General features: G+C 36.8%; 1 protein-coding gene across 1 annotated transcript; it reads right to left on the bottom strand.

The window, feature by feature from the left end:
- Positions 1 to 399: 399 nt before the first annotated feature.
- On the bottom strand, positions 400 to 14951 carry LOC114039649 (NXPE family member 1-like). Its single transcript, XM_027857520.1, is given in 6 exon segments — positions 400 to 935; positions 1290 to 1505; positions 5682 to 5743; positions 6210 to 6943; positions 13959 to 14064; positions 14931 to 14951. Coding segments are annotated over 5 exon segments (1644 nt in total). The 5' UTR covers positions 14055 to 14064; positions 14931 to 14951.
- Between the last annotated feature and the right edge of the window lie 7915 nt (positions 14952 to 22866).

Below are 22866 nucleotides of genomic sequence, written 5' to 3'. Positions count from 1 at the left end.
GGAGGTCTTGGTATATCTGATTTGAGGGAGAAGTTAAGTGAAAAGCCAAAATAAATGTTTCAGGTTTAGAAGCCAAGATATCCAAAGTCAGGAGAGAGAGAGAGAGAGAGAGAGAGAGAGAGAGAGAGAGAGAGAGAGAGAGAGAGCTGAAGAAGTCAAGGAGCTGGAAGAAGACAAGAACATAAAGTAATTATTTTTTCAATAAGCTTTCTTTAGAGATTTTTTCCAACTTTAATCATTTACATTTCTATTCTTTGAGTGCCATCTTCTCTAATAAATTTACTCAATGGAACTTTGGAATTATTCCTTTAAATGTTGTCCTCTCTGCCCATGGAACATATCAGGTAAATCTATTACATCAACAGAGAGTGATCCCTGGTGATTTTCTGCATCTGTCCCTTAACAGATATAATTTAAGAACATGTTAATCTGATTTCCAACAACATGATTGGGTGGATGCACATTGTTTGTGCCATATGCAATAGTCATGTCCCAGGCATCAATGATGCCTACACTGAGGTCTTGGAAAATGTCCTTCATAATAAGATATTGAATGTAGCCATGAAAGTCACCAAATCTTTCAGCCTCAATGTCCATCTCCCTTATGTTTTCAGTTTTAATGATGACTTTGGTGTCTGGGCTTCTCAAGAATAATCTCTCAATGGCCATTCGGACATTGATGGCCCTTCGTATGAAGATATCAATGGGGAAGGGTCTGAAATGTTGTCCCAAGGTAATGACAATGGCTGTGTTTTTGTCTCCTGATATTCTATCAATTTCACGGGTGACATACTCATCATCTTTCACTGAGAAGAGCTGTTGAGTGACAAATGGATGTCCATGTTTTTTCCACTGAATGTAAATATGTCTTTCCATATCCACAAGTACATATTTTTTAAAATTTCCACTTCCATGATGATCAAAAAATTTTAGAGCTGATGAAAAACAAGTGAATATATATTTCAGAAAAGGAAGAGATCTGTAACACTTTGGAAACATGAAAAACCAAGTATCCTGCTCCTCAAGAGCTTGATTGGTAAGAGCATTATTCCTAACCATCAAAGGCAGAGCAGTCTTGTAGAGAGCGAGAAGGTACATTAAAGTCTAATTAAATTCCCTCATAATTTCTACATGAGAAAATATATTTGTGAACTATATAAAACTATATTTTTGTATTTTGTGTTTTATATATTTTTTCATAAGTCTAAAACAAAAATGCAAATAAATGTCCCTTTAAACAACATGAAATTCAACTTTAATTTGGAAATCAATAGATGAGAGAGACATACTTTTCATCATCTTAGGGAAGTAGAGTATCCACTGACGTAGTGTTGAATCTCCCATGAGGTAAACGAGTTTTCCTTTCAAGCAATCTCTGATTATATTTGCATCATTAAATCGAATAAGTTTACATGATGTTGGAATCCACATCCCTTGCAAAGCATATCCACTGGGAATAGGGACCTTCATCCCAATATGGCATTTTTCTCTCTCCATTTCACTGTCTGATAAAAGAAATGTTGATTCACATAAAATAACCAACAAAACATTTTATACAACTGAATAAAATAAAAATAGCTAGCAGTCAGTATTTATATAGTACTTTAAGGTTTGTAAAACGCTTTACAAATATCATATCATTTGATCCTCATAACAATTCTGGGACGTAGGTACTATTATTATTACTCTGTTTACAGATGAGGAAATGAAGACAAATAAAGGTTAAGTGACTTAGCTAGGGTCAAATCATTAGTAAGTGTCAGAGGCTGGATTTGAACTTAGGTCTTCCCCAAACTCCAGGTCCAATTCTCTATGTACTATACTACTTAGCTTCCTAGCAACAAAGTTCATGTATAAGAATAAAATGCTTATAAAGGCTATGAAAGAAAATAATGGGGAAAATTAGTAATGATGATGGTTTGGCACTACCAAGATCATTGGCAACTTTGGAGAAACAGTTTTAGTCAAGTCCAACAAGGAGGTTCAATTAAGCCAAATAAATGGCATATCTTGCCTTCTTATTAAATGGAAAAATTAGTCCCTCTGTCACGTGTTTCCTTTATTCCATATTTTCCTCCTCAAAGTCCCTTGACATGATCCTTAATTTTCTCCTCCTTTGAGTCTTTCTTCTTCTAGGCAAGATCAATATTTCTACTCACACCCTAGCATCCTTATATTTTCATATATTTGTTCATAAGTCCAAAACAAAAATGCAAACAAATACTTTAAACAACATGAAATTCAGCTTTAATTTGGAAATCAATAGATGAGATAGACATACTTTTCATCATTTTAGGGAAGTAGAGTATCCACTGATGTAGTGTTGAATCTCCCATGAGGTAAATGAGCTTTCCTTTCAAGCAATCACTGATTATATTCATTGCACTCTGCCTCTCCTTTCTTCTCTTGAAACTTGCCCCCTTCATAGTTTCATCTCTCTTTCATCTTTGATAATGGCTTCCTACAAACATGCCAACATCTCACCAATCTTTTTTTTTAAATCTTCTATTTGAAATTGCCATCCCTTCACACTAAACATATTTGCATGTACATGTATATATGCATGCTTCTACATATATACATACAAACTTGCTCAACTTGAAATCTCCATCTCCTCACATATGTTATCATATATAACTTGATGTACATGTTTGTATACACACACATATAAAATATGTGTGTATGTGCATCTATTTGCATATATATACATATATGTGTCACACAACTATAAAATTTGAAGAACTTGTAATTTGAAATGAAATATTATATGCACATAATACATATTTAAGCATGAACAGACACACACTACACACACACACATGCACACACACATACATATATTTTTACAATCTGGCTTTTGACCTTATCATTCCACCGAAATTGCTCTCTCTATTTAATAATGATCTCTTAGTTGCCAAGTCCAATAGCCTTTTTTCAATTCTCATTCTCCTTGACCTCTCTACAATGTTTGACACTGTTGATCACTCTTTCTTCCCTGATATTCTCATCTCTCTAGGTTTTCTGCAGTTAATTCTCCAGTTCTGGAGTTACAAACCACGATCTGATTAACTTTGCCATTGTTTTTTCATGGAGCTACTTTCCTATGGTCCAAGTCATTATACCTTTACCTTTCCAGACCAAAGTATCTTCTCTGGCCACCATTTCCCAATGTGTGTTGTTTTAACAATTAGACTATAAGCTTCTTGAAAGCAAGGACTGTCTTTGTTTTGGTATTTGTATCCTAGGCTCTTTGCACATAATAAGCACATAATAAACACTTTTTCATTCATGCATGCATCTAATGGCCTTTTCTTTGTTCTTATCATTCTTGACCTCTCCATGGCTTTTGACACTATAGACTACCTCATCCTCCTGAAGTGTTTCTCTTCCTCCTCTCCTTATTCTCCTTTTACATGTATTACTATTGATCATTATCCTTGGCTGAATCATCTTCCATCTTCTAAGCATAACAGAACCTCAACTGGGTTTTCATTGTTGCTAGACAATCCTACTATACCTCCCTTATCAACTCACTATCCCACTCTTCACAGTGACTCTTCCTTCCAAAACTTTTAATCCTTTCTCAAACTTCCCATGGCTCCACCTACTCCTACTCTCTTAGCTCAGAATTTTGACTCTTATTTTGCAGAAGAAAATTGAGGCCATTCTCCATGAACTCCATGAAAATTCTTCCTCATCTCCTATCACTCAGATGCCTTTTGTCACTATCTCTTCCTTCACTCTGTTTTACATGATAAGGTGGCCTTACTCCTGACCAAGGCTAATCCCTCTACTTATTCAAATAACTTCATTCTATCCCATCTCCTCCAACACTCTGCCTACCCTGTCATCCCCACTTTCACTTATTTTCAATCTTTCCCTGTCTACTGACTCATTTCCTATTGCCTATAAACATGTCTATCTCTCATCTATCCTGAAAAAAAAAACCCTCACTTCATCTTTTCATCCCTCCTAACTAGTATCCTATATTTTTGTCCTTTTATAGCTAAACTTCTCAAAAAGGCTATCTATAATATATGCCTCCACTTTCTCTCCTCTCACTCTTTTTTTTTTTTTTTTTTGGCTAGGCAATGGGGTTAAGTGACTTGCCCAGGGTCACACAGCTAGTGAGTGTTTTGTGTCTGAAGCCAGATTTGAACGCAGGTCCTCCTGAATCCAGGGCCGGTGCTCTATCCACTGCACCACATAGCTGCCCCTCTCTTACTCTCTTCTTCACCTCCTACAATCCAGCTTTTAACCTTATCATTCCACTGAAACTGCTCTCTCCAAAGTTATTAATGAGCACTTAGTTGCCAGATCCAATGGCATTTTCTCAATTCTCATTCTTCTTGGCTCTCTGCAGATTTTGACACTGCTGATCACTCTTTCCTCCTTGATACTCTCTTCTTGCTATGGTTTTGGGACACCAATCTCTCCTGGTTCTCCTCCCCTACTTACCTAATTGGTCCTTGTCTCCTTTTTGTGGAGCCTCCTCTAGATCACACCCTCTAACTGTAGATGTTCCTTAGGTTTCTGTCCTGAGGCCCCTTTTCTTCTTCCTCTGTACTACTTCACTTAGCAATCTCATCAGTTCCCATGAATTTAATTATCATTTCTAAGCTATCTACCTATACTGTTCCAACTTCTCTGTTGACTTCCAATCTTGCATCTCCAACTCCCTTTCAGACATCTTGAGTTGAATGCTCAATAGACATCTTAAAATCAATATGTCCAAAACACAAGTCATTATCTGTCTCCAAAACCTTTCTCCTCACCAACTCCTACCTTCCCTGGTACTGTACAGGGCAACACCATCTTCTCAGTCCATCAGGCTCACAATCTAAGAATCATTCTGGACTCTTCACTATCTGTCACCCCTGTCCCCATTTCCAATCTTTTGCTAAGATCTATCAATTTCCCCTTTGCAGCATCTCTCACACACACCCCATTCTCTCCTCCGACACTACCACTACTCTAGTGTACGCCTTCATCACCACAAGTATTGATTACTGCAATAGCCTGTCTCAAGTCTCTCTAACATTCCAATTCATCCTCCATTCACTTACTAAAGTAATTTTTCTAAAGTGAAGGTCTCACATCCTCTTTCTCCCTGCCTCCCCCATCAATAAACTACAGTAACTTCCTATTCCCTCCAGGAGAAAATACAAAATGCCCTGTTTGGTATTCAAAACCCTTCATAATCTTGACCCTTCCTATCTTTACAATCTTTTTTTAAATGGAATTTCTGGTGTATAGGAAAGAAAATTGTTAAACCAAAGGACTTGTATAAAAATCAACACACACACACACACACACACATACACACCATCAGAGCTTTTTAATTATGATTCTGTCCACCTCCATCAAAACATTTAGGGGAGTGTATAGATGTGACTAAGTCCTAAGTTTGAGCTCTTCCATCTGGTTCAGTTATGTACAATCCAAAAGAATTTCTAAATACTGAGATGGTGATGATGGTAGAGAAATAGTTGAACCCAGAATGAAGACTGGCTTTAACTTAGATTGAAAACATTTCCTTGCATGCAGTTTTTTTTTATTATAAAGAAGGATACTTTGGTAATTCCTCTGATCTGTGCTGAGTGAAAATTATGTAAGAGAAAAATTTAATTTAAAAAGACCAAGGATCAAGTATCACCCAGTACAGCTTAGAGTTGACTTACTGTTACAATTTGAGACCTCAATGGCTTTAAAACTTTTCATAATTTCAACCCCCACATTGGACCTTCAAAAGACAGAGAGATAAATTGATCAGTTGTAGTCCCAGATTCAGTGACCAGTTCACATCCATTCTTTCCTAAACTTCTGCCTACTTTGTTCTTTTCTGTTATTAACTTCTAGGTTTGCATAAGGACAGTTATGATCAACACTTCCAAGTTCATATATGTGAGCTACCCTTCTTGTTCTAATTAGATTTTAACTGAAGATCCTTACATATAATTTTAGCCTACCATGTCTCTTTCCAGATACCAGAAAACCAAGCCTTGTTTCTAAGAATCCAGTCACTTTCTGAAAACTACAAATGTGGATGAAAGAAAATGCTTTCCCAGGAAGCTCCCCTTCTATGAACTAATTTCATGTGACTCTATCTTTGCATTAATAAAGTTCAGTTAGGAAAAGAATCTTCACATGAAGTATGGAACCCTTGTCCTTCTATCTATAGCCGGTTATGTATTTGAAATTCTGTTTACCTTTGAAAAAGAGTTTTCTCCTTTATGCTAAGATAAGAAACTTCACTATTCCTGGTCTTCATATGGGCGAATGCATCACAGGATATATGTGGAGGTTTCACACAGTAGAAGGCTTCTTGATCTCGATGGTCCAGGTATTGGCACAATTCAGCACTTGTATTTAAAACCAGGCCACATTCAGTGAAGACCTGTGACGTGCCATTGGCAAATTGGCCTGTGAAAATCACCTTATCATAGCCCCTATTCCTTGCTCTCCAGAGCGCAGACACTCCTTCACTGGGGTGGATGAGCAGAAGAGACACAGAGACTCTGCCCACCCAGAGTAATGTGAAGCTGACAAGTTAGGTGCCATTGCTGAAGTCAGTCACTTTTCCTGAAGCTCCTGCTTTCAGTTCTGGGGAATAAATCCTGACCCTTAAGAAGTCCCCTCCATATTCCTTTCTTTGCCCCAAGAAGTCTCTTACCTCCAGGAGAATATCTAGCTGATCTCCCCTGCAGTAAGTGGTCTTTGGATTAAAGATGGTGGCCACACTTTGGGCTGCACTAGTGGTGGTGTTCATGTGGGAGAATGGTCTGTGTGGGATAAACTTGTCTAGCTGATTGATTATTTTATTTGTTTTCATCTCAATCTCTGTGGGTGCCATGGCTGTGGTGAGTGGCATTTCAGCAGATAAGAACTTTTTGGAAGTGTTCCAGTGATGTATAGAGATGGGAAGTTTTAATGTGGCCCCCAACTGAAACAACAAGAAACATAATTCAATGTGTGCAGACCATAGAAACTGTCCCAATTTGAACATCATGATAGGTGACTTTACAAAGTTCTAAATAACAACTTTCTCATCTTCAATCTTCATTATTCTATCATTCTTGATCCCTAATACTTGGGAGTAGCCTTGGAGCAATTAGACAGACAAGTCAGCAAATAAGAATCAACTTGAAATTTTGAGAGATTAAAAGGAAAGCAGGAAAAAGAAGTCCAGTGGTGACCATTTGTGAGACTACAAAGCCTTTCTTGATTTCCTTGGATGATAATACTCCCTCAATCCTGCAAAAGCACACAAATAAAAATTTTTTTATTTGTTATATGGTCACTGTGCATAGAGTATAATATTATAAATGCACACACACACACACAATTTATCTCTCAACAGAATATAAACTTGTTGAGGCCAGGGACTATATTATTTTTGTCTTCATTTCTTCCCATGCCCAACACACTATTCAACATGTAGCTAGCACTTAACAAATGCTTACTGATCCATTCATCAGACTTGGTGAAACAAACAACAAGTAAACCCATTGCCAGAGGTTTGGGATGAAATCACCAAAGGTGAAAAAAGAAAGGAAGAAAGAATTGGATCTAGGTTCCCCTAAATTATGTCAAATAAGTGAAGCTATAACTAGATTATAGTTACCTTAAAGTAAAGATTCTGTGTTTTATAAATGCCTTTGTATCTCTTCTTACTACAAAATCACAGAATTTGGAAGCTGAAAGGGAACCCAACTACTGGTCCAATAGATACCTGAAAGTAATCTGCATTTTAATATACCTGACAAATAGTCATTCATCCTTAGCTTAGATACCTCCAATGAGGTATCCTATCACCCTTCAACGAAGCCCATTCTTCTTTTAGATAACTCTAATTATTATTTGCATGTTGTCCCTCCCATTAAATTGTGAGCTCTGAGAGGGAAGGGACTGTCTTTTGCCTTTCTTTGTATCCCTAGCACTTAGCACAGTAGGTCCTTAATAAATGCTTATTAAACTGACTGATATCAAATCTAAATTTGCCTGTTTGAACTTCCAACCATGGCTCTCAAATCTGGTTTCTGGGACCAAATTAAACATGTCCAACCCTTATTTCATTTGACAATCCTTCAAATACTTAAATTCACCTATGATGTCCCTCTTGACTCTTCTACATGCTAAACATCCCCAGTTCCTTCAAACAATTCTCACAGGACATGGACTAAAGGCCCTTCTCTATTCTGGTTGCTCTGCTCTGTACATTCTCCAGCTTATCAATCTCCTTCTGGAACTGTGGTTCCCAAAATTAAACATAACACTCCAAATGTCATCTTATCTATGGCAGAGTACATAATGCCTTTTACCTTTTACCAGTTTCCTTGAAGGCGTGCCTTTTTTAAAGTGATCAAAGTCTACATGAACTTTCTGTCTTCTGGATTATATTACCAACTCAAATTGAGTTTATAGTTCATTAAAAACCCCAGTTGTTTTTTTTCATACAAACGACTCTCTAATCATACTTTCCCCAGATTGTATTTGTGAAGTTGACTTTTTGAACCAAATTGTGACATTTTACATTTATCCTTATTGAATTTCATCTTATTGGATTCAACCCAATGTTCTAGAAAGTGGTCAGCAAACTATAACATAGCTTGCCAACCCCTGTACTACAATGTCAAGGTATTTTGTGGATCTTAACTCTGTCATCTAATGTGTTATTAATCCCTCTTTGCTTTGTGTCATCTGTAAATTTGATGAATTTGACATTTAATGCTTTAATCCAAATCTTTGATAACAATGTTAAAAAGTATACCACTACATTCCACTACAGATTTCTTGCCACATTAATACTGAGTAATTAATGACTGCCCTTTAAGTCTAGCTAATCCTAGATTCATCTAGTTATGTTATTATTGAGAGCAGCAGTATCAAACACGGCAGCCAGCCCACAACACTTCCAAGTGTGGTGGCTGGAACCAGAGTAAGATGTAACTGGGGAATACTTAACACAATAAATAAAAATACAATAGAACACATACAATATTGATATGTGGTTTTGTAAGTCGATATGTGGCTTACAGGGGTCCTTATGTATAGTTTAGTGGTCCTATTTCTATTTGAAGTTGATACCAATGATCTAGAATAGATGCATCTCTGTCTTCTTAATTTAAACTGTATCATTATATGCATCATTAAATCTAGGAGAATCATATCTATGATATGCTCTTCATTTAATAGTCTAGCAAAACTGGCAAAAAATAAATCAACCTAAAATAATTTACTAAGCAACTATGTAGCAAGCACTAAAGATATAAAGACAAAAGCAAAATAGTTCTTGCCCCCAAGGAGCCTACACTTTAATGGGAGGAGACCATACACACACAGAAGTACAAAACATGTATAAAGAAGATAGAAGGTAACATTAGAAGAAAAAAATAGTAGCAGCATGAGTGTTAGAAAGGCTTCCTAAAGAAGGCAATGCTTGACCTGAGTCTTCAAGGAATCCAGAGATTCCAAGAGACTGAGATGTGCTGGATAAGCCAGTTCAAAGACATGGAGACAAGAGTTGGAGCTTCTTGGATGAAGGCCAGTATAGTGTAGAGTGTGTGGATAGGATTAATTTGTAAGAAGACAGGAAACAAAAGGAAGAGCTGTAAATGTCACAAAAGAGCAATTTTTATTTAATCCTAGAAGTAATGAAGAGCCACTGGAATGTATAAAATATGGAAGTGACATGGTCAGTCTAGTACTTCGGGGAAATCATTTTAGTGGATATGTAAAGGATGGGTTGGAGAGGGGAGGAACTTGAGGCAGGGAGGCTGATTAGAATGATATTATAATAATTCAGGCTAGAAGTGATGAAGACACAAAGTAAGGTGGCATCTATAAAAGTGGAGAGAAGGGAGCTTACATGAGTGATGGTATGAAGATAGAACTTGCACAATTTGGTAATGGACTGATTTGTATATATGGGGAGAGTGAGAATGAAGAGTTGAAGATGACACCAAGGATACAGACCTGGATAACTAGAAGAATGGCAGTGCCCTTAAAGTCTGGATGATAGATAAAGATTTGGGGGAAAATAATGGTTTCTTCTTTGGACATGCTGGGCTTCAGATGCTTATGGGTCTTCTCATTTGAAATGTCCCGGAGGCAGTTTGTGATATGGGACAGGAGCTCAGAAAAGATAATAGGGTAAGATTTTTAAATCAGACAATATTCTGCATTAGAGATGATGACCAAACCCAGGGAGGATGATGAGGTCACCAAATAAAATGACAGATAGAGAAAAGAGAAGATGGCCCAGGACAGTCTTGAGAAATATCCACAGAAGTGACATGGATGGAGATCTAGCAAAGGAAGGAGAGAAGAAGCAATCATTGAGTCAATTAGCATTTATTAGACACCTACTATGTGCCATTCAGAGGCAGTTAGATAGCTTAGTAGAGAGAGTGCTGGGCCTGGAGTCAGGAAGGCTTATCTTCCTGAGTTCAAATTTGGTCCCAGACACTTACTAGCTGGGTGACCCTGGGCAAGTCTGCCTTAACTCACTGGAGAAAGAAATGGCAAACCACTCCAGGATCTTTGCCAAGAAAACCCCAAGGACAACATGGTGCACAAGGTCATGAAGAATAGGACTTGACTAAAGAATAACAATGTGCCATGTCTTGTGCTGAGCACTGGGGATACAAAAATTTTTTGAAAGGCCCCTGACAGTTTGATAGAGGAGATAACTAATAAATACACATATATAAACAAGATACATACAGTATAAATTGGAGATCATCTCAAAGGGAAGGCATTGAGATTGAGGAGGGCTGAGAAAGAATTTTTGCTGACGGTGAAACTTTAGCTGAGACTTGAAGGAAACCAGGAAAGCCAAGAATCAGAGATGAAGAGGGAGAGTTACAAGCTTGGGGACAGCCAGTAAAAATACTCAGAGTTAGGAAAAAACAACAAGGAAGCTAGTGACACTGGATCAAAGTACATGAAGGAGGAAGAGGATTTTTTTATTTCTTTGTTTTAATTTGCTTCTGTAGAGTAATTGACACAAGTCTGAATATGCTTAGCATTAACTTCTGAGGGCTATTCAAACTCTGAAATGACACTGTGCCTTTTCCCCAAGGCTCCCAGTTATTTCATTATGTAAGATAGTATTTAGAGGTAGACGGTTCCTTCCCTACCACCTGTAAATATACCTGTCTCCCTATCCTAAAAACAAACAAAATCTCACTAGGTCCTGCTAACTCCACTAGCTATTGTCCTATATCTCTCTTCCCCATCTTAGATGAACTTCTTCCTCTCTTCTAAACCCTCTGCAATCTGCCTTCTGAACTTATTATTCAATGGAAGCTGCTGATAATCAGTTCTAATAAAAAATAATGTAGTCCAAATCCCTTATTTGCCAGATGAGAAAATTGAAACCCAGAAAAATTCCTGGTGACCTGATAAATTCACACAAATACAAAGGAGTAGGTCCAGGGTTTGAACCTAAATTTGCTAACTCCAAATCGAGTATTCTTGATTCTGTTGGTATTGTTGTTGTTGTTGTTGTTGTTGTTGTTGTTGTTGTTGTTGTTGTTGTTAAGTGGCTGAATGACTGAACAACAACAGTTTATCTAAATTGTTTCTGGTAGGCTTATAACTGTCAAGCAGAGTACAGCATTTCATTGTGTGTGTTTTTTTCCTTTTACACCTGTTAAATAATTTAACAAGTGTCATATTACCCAATTTGTGACTCCTCTACTTTTTCTTCTACACTTTTTGCTGGCTGGTCTTTTCTGTACAAGGGAAGAGAATTTCATTCAATTCAACAAGCCCTTAGTACAGTAGTAGCTACCAAGTCCAAGCAGCATCATATAGTGGGTTGAGAGCTGGTCTCAGTCAAAAATAACTGGGTTCAAGTATCAACTCTATCGCATTCTGACTGTGTGATGCTAGGCAAGTCACTTAATATTCCTTACATTGGCAGATTCAGGGAATCCTTACACAAGTCAATTCAATAATCCTCAAAAAGTATTCAAGGCACCCTGCTAAGTCTACAAAGACAAAAATGAAACCATTCTTGCTCTTAAAGAGCTTACAGAAAAGTAAATACAAGATAATTGAAGGAGAGAGAGAGAAATAGACAGACAGACAAAGGGGAGAGAGAGACAGAGAGACAGAAAGACAGAGAGACAGAGAGACAGAGAGACAGAGAGAGAGAAACAACAATTAAGGTATCAGGAAAACCTTTCTACGGGAGGTAGGACATGACCTGATCTTTGAAGTAAGATGACTAAGAGATGAGGTAAAGAAGGAATGAACTCTAGGCAAAGAGGACAACCAAAGGCAAGTAGGAAGTAATGAGTTTGTGGAATATCAAGTAATCGAGTTTGGCTGAAATATATAGCACATGAAGGAGAATAACACAAAATAAACCTAGAAAAGTAGGCTATAGCCAGGACTTTAAATACCAAAGCAATATGAAACTATTGAAAATCTTCTCAGGGACTGGGGACTGAGTTCCCATTTCCAAAGATGAGCCATCTTTGAGTTTGGTGGGCTGTTTCTGGATTTTCCACCTTCTGAAAAGACAAAATACACACTGGTGGCAAACCGTGCAGGTGGATTTTTCATTTAAGGAAGAGAGGAGGGGACACATGCCAAAGGAGTAAACAAGCTTGAGAACTGTGATGTTGGCATATATAATAAATGAAATAATAAGTTGATTTATCCTAGTTTTCCCAGTGAAAGAAATTGAATTAGGATTCACAAAATCTGAGCTCTAATCCTAGCTCTCCCACTAAATAGTAAAGTGATCTTTTCACTAGTCATTGAATTTCTCTTGACTCAATTTCTCCATCTTTCCTTACAAATCTAAGTACTATGGTTCAGAATGCTTTGTAGTTTTCTAGTGATTATCTTTAAACTATTTTCCATTTTTAAGTAGCATCATGGTATAGTGAAAGATCAATGGCTCTGAAGTCAGAGGACCTGGGTTCAAATCCCATTACTTGTGTGATTTTTGGGAAATTGTGTGATCTCCCTGGATCTTGGTTTCCTCATCAATAAAATGAGGTCATACAACCAGATGAACTTCAAGCTCCTTTCAAAGTCTATGATTTTATGATTCTAATCTCCTCAGTTCCCCTGCAGGAGGATTCCACCCTATTACCCAGATACCTCCCCATCCAGCTGAGCAAACTGTCTGAACGAGTGTTTCCTATTTCCACCTGAAATTCCTCTCATTGTCAAAAGAACAGAAATGGCATACAATGACATTGATACCAAGTTACTATATTTCAGATTCTACAAGGCCTCCAGAAATCCTATCGCCACAGTGAGCCAGTCTATTGCTCATTAATTAATTTTGGATTTGGGAATGTTCAACTTGTGGGCCAGTTTTGTGACCTCTTGGGGCTGGCCTTAGGATGTAAATTGAGTTTGGTACACATAAAGAAGATGTCCTCCAGCCACAGGGTTAGGGTTTCAGGGTTTGGAATAAGCTTCAGAAAAAAATGCCCAAGGTAGAAAAGAAAGAATGCTAGAGCCACTTGGTAGCCACAGAAATACTGCTTCAACCACCCTGGGTGGAATTCATGTCATAAACATTAGTGCATCTATCTACTGCTCTATTTTATTATTTCAAGTGCAACATCATACTTGCTCTATAATGGAGGACAAGTCACTTAAGTTCTTTCAGTCTCAATTTCATCATCTGTAAAATGGGAATAATAATAACACTTATCTCACAGGTTTGTTGTCAGGATCAAATGAGTTAATTCATATACAGTGCTTTGTAAACCTTAAAGCCATACACATTCGCTAGTAGTAGTAATAGTAGTAGTGTTAGTAATAGTAGTAGTAGTAGCAGGAGTAGTAGTAGAAGTAGTAGTAGTAGTAGTAGTAGTAGTAGTAGTAGTAGTAGTAGTAATATATCCCATTGACCCTTCCTTCTGTAATTCAGTTTTGTCTTGGTCTAGGTAGAAGATAATACTGAAAAAGAAAATAATTCCTACCTTTGAGAAATTTCTTGAAGCCATAAAGAACACCCAGAGAGCTAACAGGAAGATTAGCATCAGTAGTATTTTCCAGGCAGTCATATTGGAAGACATAGTGACAATCCTATAAGAAACGAACAAGAAAGAGGGAAACACATCCAGGAACTCAGGTAAAAAGACATGTCTTCATATTCTTCTGTTCTCATTCTAATAGCTCTCAATTTCCAGAACTCTGTTCTTCACATCTACCACAATGTCTTCCCTGATGTTACCTGTCTGGCCCTGGAAATTTGTCGTCAGATCTTTCTATAAAGGAGAGAAATCCACACTAAGGAGCTGTGTCCATTTAGGACTGCTTAGAAAAACAATTTCTGAACTCACTGTTGAATTCTTCCAGTCACTAATTTACAGAACATATGTTGATTGTCAGACTATTAAAGATGTGATAGGCTGGGAAAAGGTGTTTGTTTTTGGGTTTTTTTTTAAGCAGAATTTTATGTGTTGAACAATGTTATTGCTATTTCCTTTACTGAACTTGTTTGGCAGACTATTTTCTTTCAAAGTCTTCCTAGTTCCCTGTCCAGACTTTTCTTGCTCCCTCCCTCCTTCATTATCAACATCATTACTTTAGGATTGGATTCCACCCTAAGATTTTACTGTGGTGTTGTTGTGTTTCCCCATTTAATTAGAGTTCTAGAAATTTTTTTTTTTTGGCTTATCCATAATCCAGTCTGCCACTCACTTCTGGCTACCCCTATCCTGTCTCTCTAGCCTCCAGGTAGGAAACAGGGAGTCACCGTACCTGTGGACAAAAGAGCCCCCTACTTCTTCCTCCTTTACCTGTTGACCCCTTGTTCTATAGGAATTACAATAGTCAGTGATGAGGGGTTCAATTGTTGAGGTGCCTAGGGACTGTTCAGCATTTCTGTCTGATAGGTTATTATTCTTCTGCAACCCCATAAGACAAAAGCAAAAATTAACAGTTCCTACCTGAAATGTCCAAGCTGGGACACATAGCCATCTGTTTTCTTAAGAGGCTTCTGATATTGTCAGAAGGCTATTGGAAAGGCCACAGCAGGTCAAGTTTTGTTACAGCACAGCCATCATTCAATCCCTCCAGATAACCATCCTGGGTAGAGTTCATGTCATAGACATAAATAAACATTTATTTAATGTTCTATTTTAATATCTCAAGAAAAATATTAATATGCAGGGTTGGAAGGAATGGAAGGAACAGTGAAGGAGGAAAAAGAGAAGGAAACCAGCAGATTCATATATTGACAAAGTTGTCAACCACAGAATATAATAGAGTTGTATTATGATATAAGAGTTATAAAATTAAGGCCTGATGGTCTTGAGACCACCATGACAGTTTCCCCTTAAGGGAGGCCATAACTTATAGAACCTTTACATGAAAACCATTTTTATAAGATTAGGCTTGATGGTTTTGAGGCCATTATGGTAGTCTCACCTTAAGGGAGACCATAATTTTATAGAACTTACCCATGGAAAAATATTAACAATAACAATTTCAAAGGTTAGTACTGCTGTGTCTTCCAAATGACATCTTGTCTAACAGCAGCTTCAGGGTGGCCACCTAAAATCAGAGTCTAAGAACCCCAATCTCACAAGAACACTTTTGTAGCATAGCCTCCCCTCCAGCAGAAGCACACCTTCCTGCTGGAGCACTGCCTCCTGCCGAATGGACTGGCGTTCCTGTGCTCACCAAAAGAGTGCTGCCCTTATGTGAGCTACACTTTGTGTTAATGTGCATGCCTGAATGATATGTTGAGTCACCTCTTCTTCTCTCTCATTCTCCCTCTTCCTCATTGCTTGCAGTAAAACTTTGCATTGAACTGACTCCCATTGTTTTACATGTTGTTCTCAGCACCTAAACTGGTTAAGGGGTTGTTTTCCCAGACATCTCTGCTTGGCCCTTGGGCCTTTCCTTAGATATAAACTGGTTACCTGAACAAGGACTTGACCCATCCATGGACAGGAGCATCAATATGGGGGGAGTATGACAGTGTAAGCCCAGCTGTAGAAAGCAGGGTCAATAGGAAAACCATACACTCTTCCAGGAGGGACTCTCTTATGCCAGAGGAATGTCACAAAATAATAATATAATTAATATGAGATAAATGATATGTTATATAATATTTAGGTAATCTATCCATCTTCATTCTCTTTGTATTCTGAGCCTCTTGTACTTTCTAAAGAATTGAAACTCAAAAACAATTACTGGCTCGAAAGACCCAAAAGATCAACCCTGGAGGTTGTCCAGTAGCCTCGTCAAGTAGCTTTTTGGCCATCCTAGGCTGCTGATCTGCTGCACAATTTGGTCTTCATCTCGATACCCAAACTCCCACCTCCCTACTCCACAGCAATGCAAAACACTGTGTTCGTCGGTCTTTTTCTGCCACATGATTATAATAAGTTCACACTTACTGAGAAGAACTATTTCCTCACCATTCATTTGGAGGTCCACATGGATCAATTCCTTAATGTCTAAACAAAGCTTCTAATATGAGGGCTTTAAGTTGGTAAAAGGAAGATACTCATGCTAATGATCAAACCACACAGAAATAAATGTTGCCTCAGTCCTGGCTTTCACCATTCATCACTACAGCCTTATAGCCATTCCCTGTAGTTTTGTAATATTGTAATAATCCTTTGGGGTACCTCCTCCAAGCTACTCCTCCAAATTGCTCTCTGGTTTGGATTCCCATGGGGAAGACCTCCCTCAGGTTAAAGGTACTCTTTTGGTTTGTTGTTGTTTAGTCGTTCAGTCTGGTCTAACTCTGTGACCCCCATGTAAGCATCAATGGGGTATTCTTGGCAAAGATACCGGAGTGGTTTTCCATTTCCTTCTCCAGCTCATTTTACTGATGAGGCACTAAGGCAAATAGAGTAAAGTGACTTTCCCAGGGTCACAAAGCTAGTGAGTGTCTGAGGGCAGATTTGAATTTAGGAAGATGAATCTTCTGACTTCAGGTCTGGCACTCTATCCACTGTACTATTTAGCATTACCTTATCTACCTATTCTATACCAGGCTACTTTACTAAACACTCCTGGTTGGCCAGACAACCTTTTAATTGTTTTTTTGAAGTGCACTGAAGCCAGAAGAAGTTAAATTACTTGCCAGGGGACAGATCTCTTGTTAACAAAAGAATTGTAAATAACATTATGATTCCTCACTAATCAAATGAAATTGATTTGCCTACTGTGCTGTGGGAAGTACCTTAGAGATTATCTAGTCTAAACTCCTCATTTTACAAAAGAAGAAACTGAAGACCCAAGAAGGTGTGCAGCTTGCCTAGTTTTAATGCCATAGCAGAGAATATAATTACTATTTTCAACTATAATTTCATTAACCTTGCCAAGGAAGCCCAGCATCTCCAATAGCTTCCTTTCCAACTCTACAACATTCCCTCCTTCTCAAATCTTCACCATACTCCTTCCTAAAATATTGGACTTACTTGGTATTGTAGAGAGAGTACATTTTACCCCACATGTATCAAAACTGCTTCCTCTTGTCATAGCCTATAATTTTTAGTAGGTGTAATCCTATTAAATCCGAGTGACTTCCTAAAATATTGTTCTCAGAATTATCATTACTCAATCTTTCTTCTTTTTCTCTAGTCAAAGAGAAAGAGAAATGTTTCCTACTCACTAAAGTCGCTGATTCCATTGCAAGCATTCTTAACCTCAGGTCCCTGAAAATGTTTTGTAAAGTATTTTGATAACTGTATTTTAATGTAATTGGTTCTCACACTAATTCTAATGCATTTTATTTTATGTTTTAAAAACATTATTTGGAGAAAGGGTCAATAGTCTTCACTACACTGCCAAAGAGCATTCTCTCTCTCTCTCTCTCTCTCTCTCTCTCTCTCTCTCTCACACACACACACACACACACACACACACACACACACTTACACACAGGTTAAGAACCCCTGCTCTACTAGCACCTTTAAATGCATCCCTTTTGCTTCCTTTGAGATATTATTCTAACAATCACCTTCTCATATACATATATCTTCAATTTTTCTTGTTTTACTGGCTTGTCTCCATCTGCCTAGAAATATACTTAAGTTTCACCTCTCTTCAAAAATCCTTTCTTTGATCCTTTTATCAGGCTGTCTTTCCAACTCTCTTTCACTTCCTAATTACTAAGAAAAGTTATCTAACCCTGTAACCCTTTGTAATATTACTTCAGCCCTCACAGTTCTATGGAAACCTCTCTAAATAGTCTCCATCAACTTCCTCATTGTCAAATCAAATAGCCCTCATCCAGGTTTTATTTTATCAGACTGTTGAAAATTCCTTCCTTCCCAACACCATCTTCCTCTTTCTGGGACTGACACAATATAATCCATAAGCTATTTAGAGGGGATAATTTGCTCATTTAGATTCTGGGCACATCTTCTATGACAATGGGAGACAACATTAGCAAGCATATTTATCCTTATCTTATACCTCACTTCATATTGATAATGAAAAAAATCATTGAACAAGTTATTTTTATGGTTATATCAGTCAAGTAATGTCATATAACATGACATGTGCATGTTGGAGGACAGACACTAAGACTGAATTTTGTCTTAACAATTCAAATATATTTTATGATAAAAAATCAAAACACAGTGGGATCGTGTATTCTCTCAATTTTCTGTCAATTCTGTGACTGTGAAAGCCTGACCATTGCTTTATTTCATATTTTCATCAAGGATACATTTAAAACATAAGTACTCATTCTCATAAATATTTTACAAAGGTGAGAATATAGGTATATTAGTCACTAATTATTGATGTCCTTAGTCATCTTTTTTATATTTATAATAATAGCTATCATTTATACAGACATTCAGAAATTTTTAAAAACATTTTTATTTAAAGTTTTGAGTTCCAAATTCTATCCTTCCCTTTCTCCTTCACTTTTCCCCTCCCTGAAAGATGGTAAGCAAAAGTTATACATGTGCAATTATGCAAAGCATTTTCACGTTAGTCATTCTTTATGACTTTAATAAAAAAAAATTAAAGAAAATGAAAAATAACATGCTTCAGTCTGTATTCAATCAATATCAGTTCTTTCTCTGGAGGTGGAGATTATGCTTCTAATACTATATAGACTATTTGGGGAAATAGGTGAAGAAGGAGTCTTACCAAATTCTTTTTATGATACAAATATGGTGCTGATACCTAAAACGGGAAGAGTCAAAACAGAGAAAGAAAATTATAGGCCAATTTCCCTAATGAATGTAGATGCAAAAAGTTTAAATAAAATATTAGCAAATAGATTACAGCAATTTATCACAAGAATAATACACTATGACCAGGTAAGATTCATACCAGGAATGCAGGGCTGGTTCAATATTAGGAAAACTATCAGCATAATTGATCATATCAACCAAAACTAACAGAAACCACATGATCATCTCAATAGATGCAGAAAAAGCATTTGACAAAATACAAAACCCATTCCTATTAAAAACATCAGAGAGCATAGGAATAAATGGAGTCTTCCTTAAAATAATAAATAGCATCTACCTAAAACCTTCAGCAAGCATCATATGTAATGGGGACAAGTTAGAAGCATTTTCAATAAGATCGGGGGTGAAATAAGGATGTCCATTATCACCACTGTTGTTGAATATTGTACTGGAAATGTTAGCTTTAGCAATAAGAGAAGAAAAAGAAATTGACTTTAGAATAGGCAAAGAAGAAACAAAGTTATTACTATTTGCAGATGATATGATGATATACTTAGAGAATCCTAGAGAATCAAGTGAAAAACTACTTGAAATAATAAACAACTTTAGCAAAGTTGCAGGCTATAAAATAAACCCACATCAATCATTGACATTTCTATATATTGCCAACAGAGCCCAATAGCAAGAGATAGAAAGAGAAATTCCATTTAAAGTTACTATAGACATTGTAAAATATTGAGGAGTCTACCCACTGAAACAAACCCAGGAACTATATGAACACAATTACAAAACACTTTTCACACAAATAAAGTCAGATCTAAATCATTGGAAAAACATTGGCTGCTCATGAGTAGGCTGAGCTAATATAAAAAATGACAATTCTACCTAAGCTAATTTACTTGTTCAGTGCCATACCAATCAAACTACCAAAAAATTATTTTATAGAGTTAGAAAAAATAATAACAAGATTCATTTGGAAGAACAAAAGGTCCAGAATATCAAGGGAAATCATGAAAAGAAGTGCAGCAGAAGGTGGCCTAGCCATTCCAGACCTTAAATTGTATTATAAAGCAGTAATCATCAAAACTTTTTGGTACTGGCTAAGAAATAGAGGGGTGGATCAGTGGAATAGGTTAAATATGCAAGACACAGTAGTCAATGACTATAGTAATCTATTATTTGATAAACCCAAAGACCCCAGCTTCTGGGATAAGAACCCACTCTTTGAAAAAAACTGCTGGGAAAACTGGAAAAGAGTATGGCAGAAACTAGGCATAGACCAAAATCTCACACCATATACCAAAATAAAGTCAAAATGGGTACATGCTTTAGATATGAAGGCTGATACTGTAAGCAAACTGGAAGAGCAAGGAATAGTTTATCTATCAGATTTATGGAGAACAGAAGAATTCATCACCAAACAGGAGACAGAGAACATTACAAGAAACAAAATGGATAACTTTGACTACATTAAATTGAGAAGATTTTGCACAAACAAAACCAATGCAAAAAAGATTAAAAGGAAAGTAGAAAATTGGGAAGGAATTTTTACAACTAATCTCTCTGATAAGGGCCTCATTTCTAAAATATATAGATAATTAAGTCAAATTTATAAAAATACAAGTCATTCCCCAATTGATAAATGATCAAAGGATATGAACAGCCAGTTCTCAGATGAAGAAATTAAAGCCATCTATAGTCATATGAAAAAATGCTCCAAGTCACTATCACTATTGAGTAGAGAAGTGCAAATCAAAACAACTCTGAGGTATCACATCACTCTTATCAGATTGGCCAACATGACAAAACAGGAAAATGATAAATGTTGGAGAAGATGTGGGAAAATTGGAACACTGATGCATTGTTGGTGGAGTTGTGAAATGATCCAACCATTTAGGAGGACAATTTGGAACTATGCACAAAGGACTATAAAAATGTGCATACCCTTTGACCCAGCAATACCACTTCTAGGGCTATATCCCAGAGAGATCAATCAAATGGGAAAGGGACCCACATGTACAAAAATATTTATAGCAGCTCCATTTGTGGTGGCAAAGAATTGGAAATTGAGAGGATGCCCAACAATTGGGGAATGGCTGAACAAGTTTGGTATATGAATATAATGGCATACTATTGTGCTATAAGAAATGATGAGCAAGTAGACTTCAGAAAAACCTGGAAAGACTTGTATGGTCTGATGTTGAGTGAAGTGAGCAGAATCAGGAGAACATTGTATACAGTAACAGCCACATTGTATGATGACTAATATTGATTGACTTAACCCCTCTCAGCAATACAAGGATCTAAGACACCTCCAAAGGCCTCATGAAGGAAAATGCTATCCACATCCAAAGAAAGAACTACGGAGTTTGAATGCAGATTGAAGCATACTATTTGCTATTTTTTTCTTCTCTTGTGTTTTGTTTCCTCTTTCTGGTGGTTCCTCCTGTTGGTTCAAATTCTTCCTTACAACATCAATAATGTGAAAATATGTTTAATATGAATGTAAATGTATAGCCTGTATCAGATTGTGCGCCATCTTGGGGGGGGTAGTAGGGAGGGAGGGGAAGAAAAATTTAAAACTCAAAAGCTTATGGAAGTGATGGTTGATAACTCAAAATTAATTAATAAAAAAGAGCAGAAAAAAGAAAAAGAAAATGCTTCAGTCTATATTCAATCAATATCAGTTCTTTCTCTGAAGGTGGATATTATGCTTCATCATTGGTCTTTTGGGATTGTCTTGGATCATTGCATTGCTGAGAATACTAAGTCAGCAAACAATATTGCTGTTACTGTGTACAATGTTCTCCAAGTTCTGTTCACTTCACTATGCATCAGTTCACATAAGTCTTTCCAGGTTTTTCTGAAATCATCCTGCTTTTCATTTCTCATAGCACAATAATATTCCATTACAATCATATACCACAGTTAGTTTAGCCATTCCCCAATTGATGGGCATCCCTTTGATTTCCAATTCCTAGTCACCACAAAAAGAGCTGCTATAACTATGTTTATACAAATAGGTCTTTTTCCTTTTTTTATGATCTCCTTGGGATACAGACCTAGAAACAGTATTGCTGGCCCAAAGGGTATGCACAGTTTTATAGCCTTTTGTGCATAGTTCCAAATTGCTCTTCAGAATGGTTGGATCAGTTCATAACTCCACCAACAATGCATTAGTGTTCCAATTTTCCCACATCTTCTCCAACATTTATCATTTTCCTATTTTTTCATGTTAGCCAATCTGATAGGTGTGATGTGGTTCCTCAGAGTTATTTTGATTTGCATTTTTCTAATCAATAGTGATTTAGAGTATTTTTTTCATATAACTGTAGATAGTTTTGATTTCTTTTTCTGAAAACTGCCTGTTCATATCCTTTGACCATTTATCAATTGGGGAATGACTTGTATTTTTATAAATTTGACTCAATTCTATATATATATATATATATATATATATATATATATGAGAAATGAGGCCTTTATTAGAGATACTTATTGCAAACCCCTCACTTTTCTGCTTTCCTAATTTTAGTTGCATTGGTTTTGTTTGTGCAAAAACTTTTTAATTTTCTAATAAAAATTATCTATTTTACATTTTGTAATGCTCTCTATATCTTCTTTGGTCCTAAATTCTTCCCTTATCCATAAATCTCTCTTAATTTGCTTATGATATCACCTTTTATTTGTAAATCATGTACCCATTTTGACC

The sequence above is a fragment of the Vombatus ursinus genome, unplaced genomic scaffold (genome assembly GCF_900497805.2).
Source record: "Vombatus ursinus unplaced genomic scaffold, bare-nosed wombat genome assembly UNPS02012156.1, whole genome shotgun sequence".
Lineage (NCBI taxonomy): Eukaryota > Metazoa > Chordata > Mammalia > Diprotodontia > Vombatidae > Vombatus > Vombatus ursinus.
Note: the sequence above shows the minus strand (reverse complement) of the source record. Positions and strands in the feature narration are given on the sequence as shown.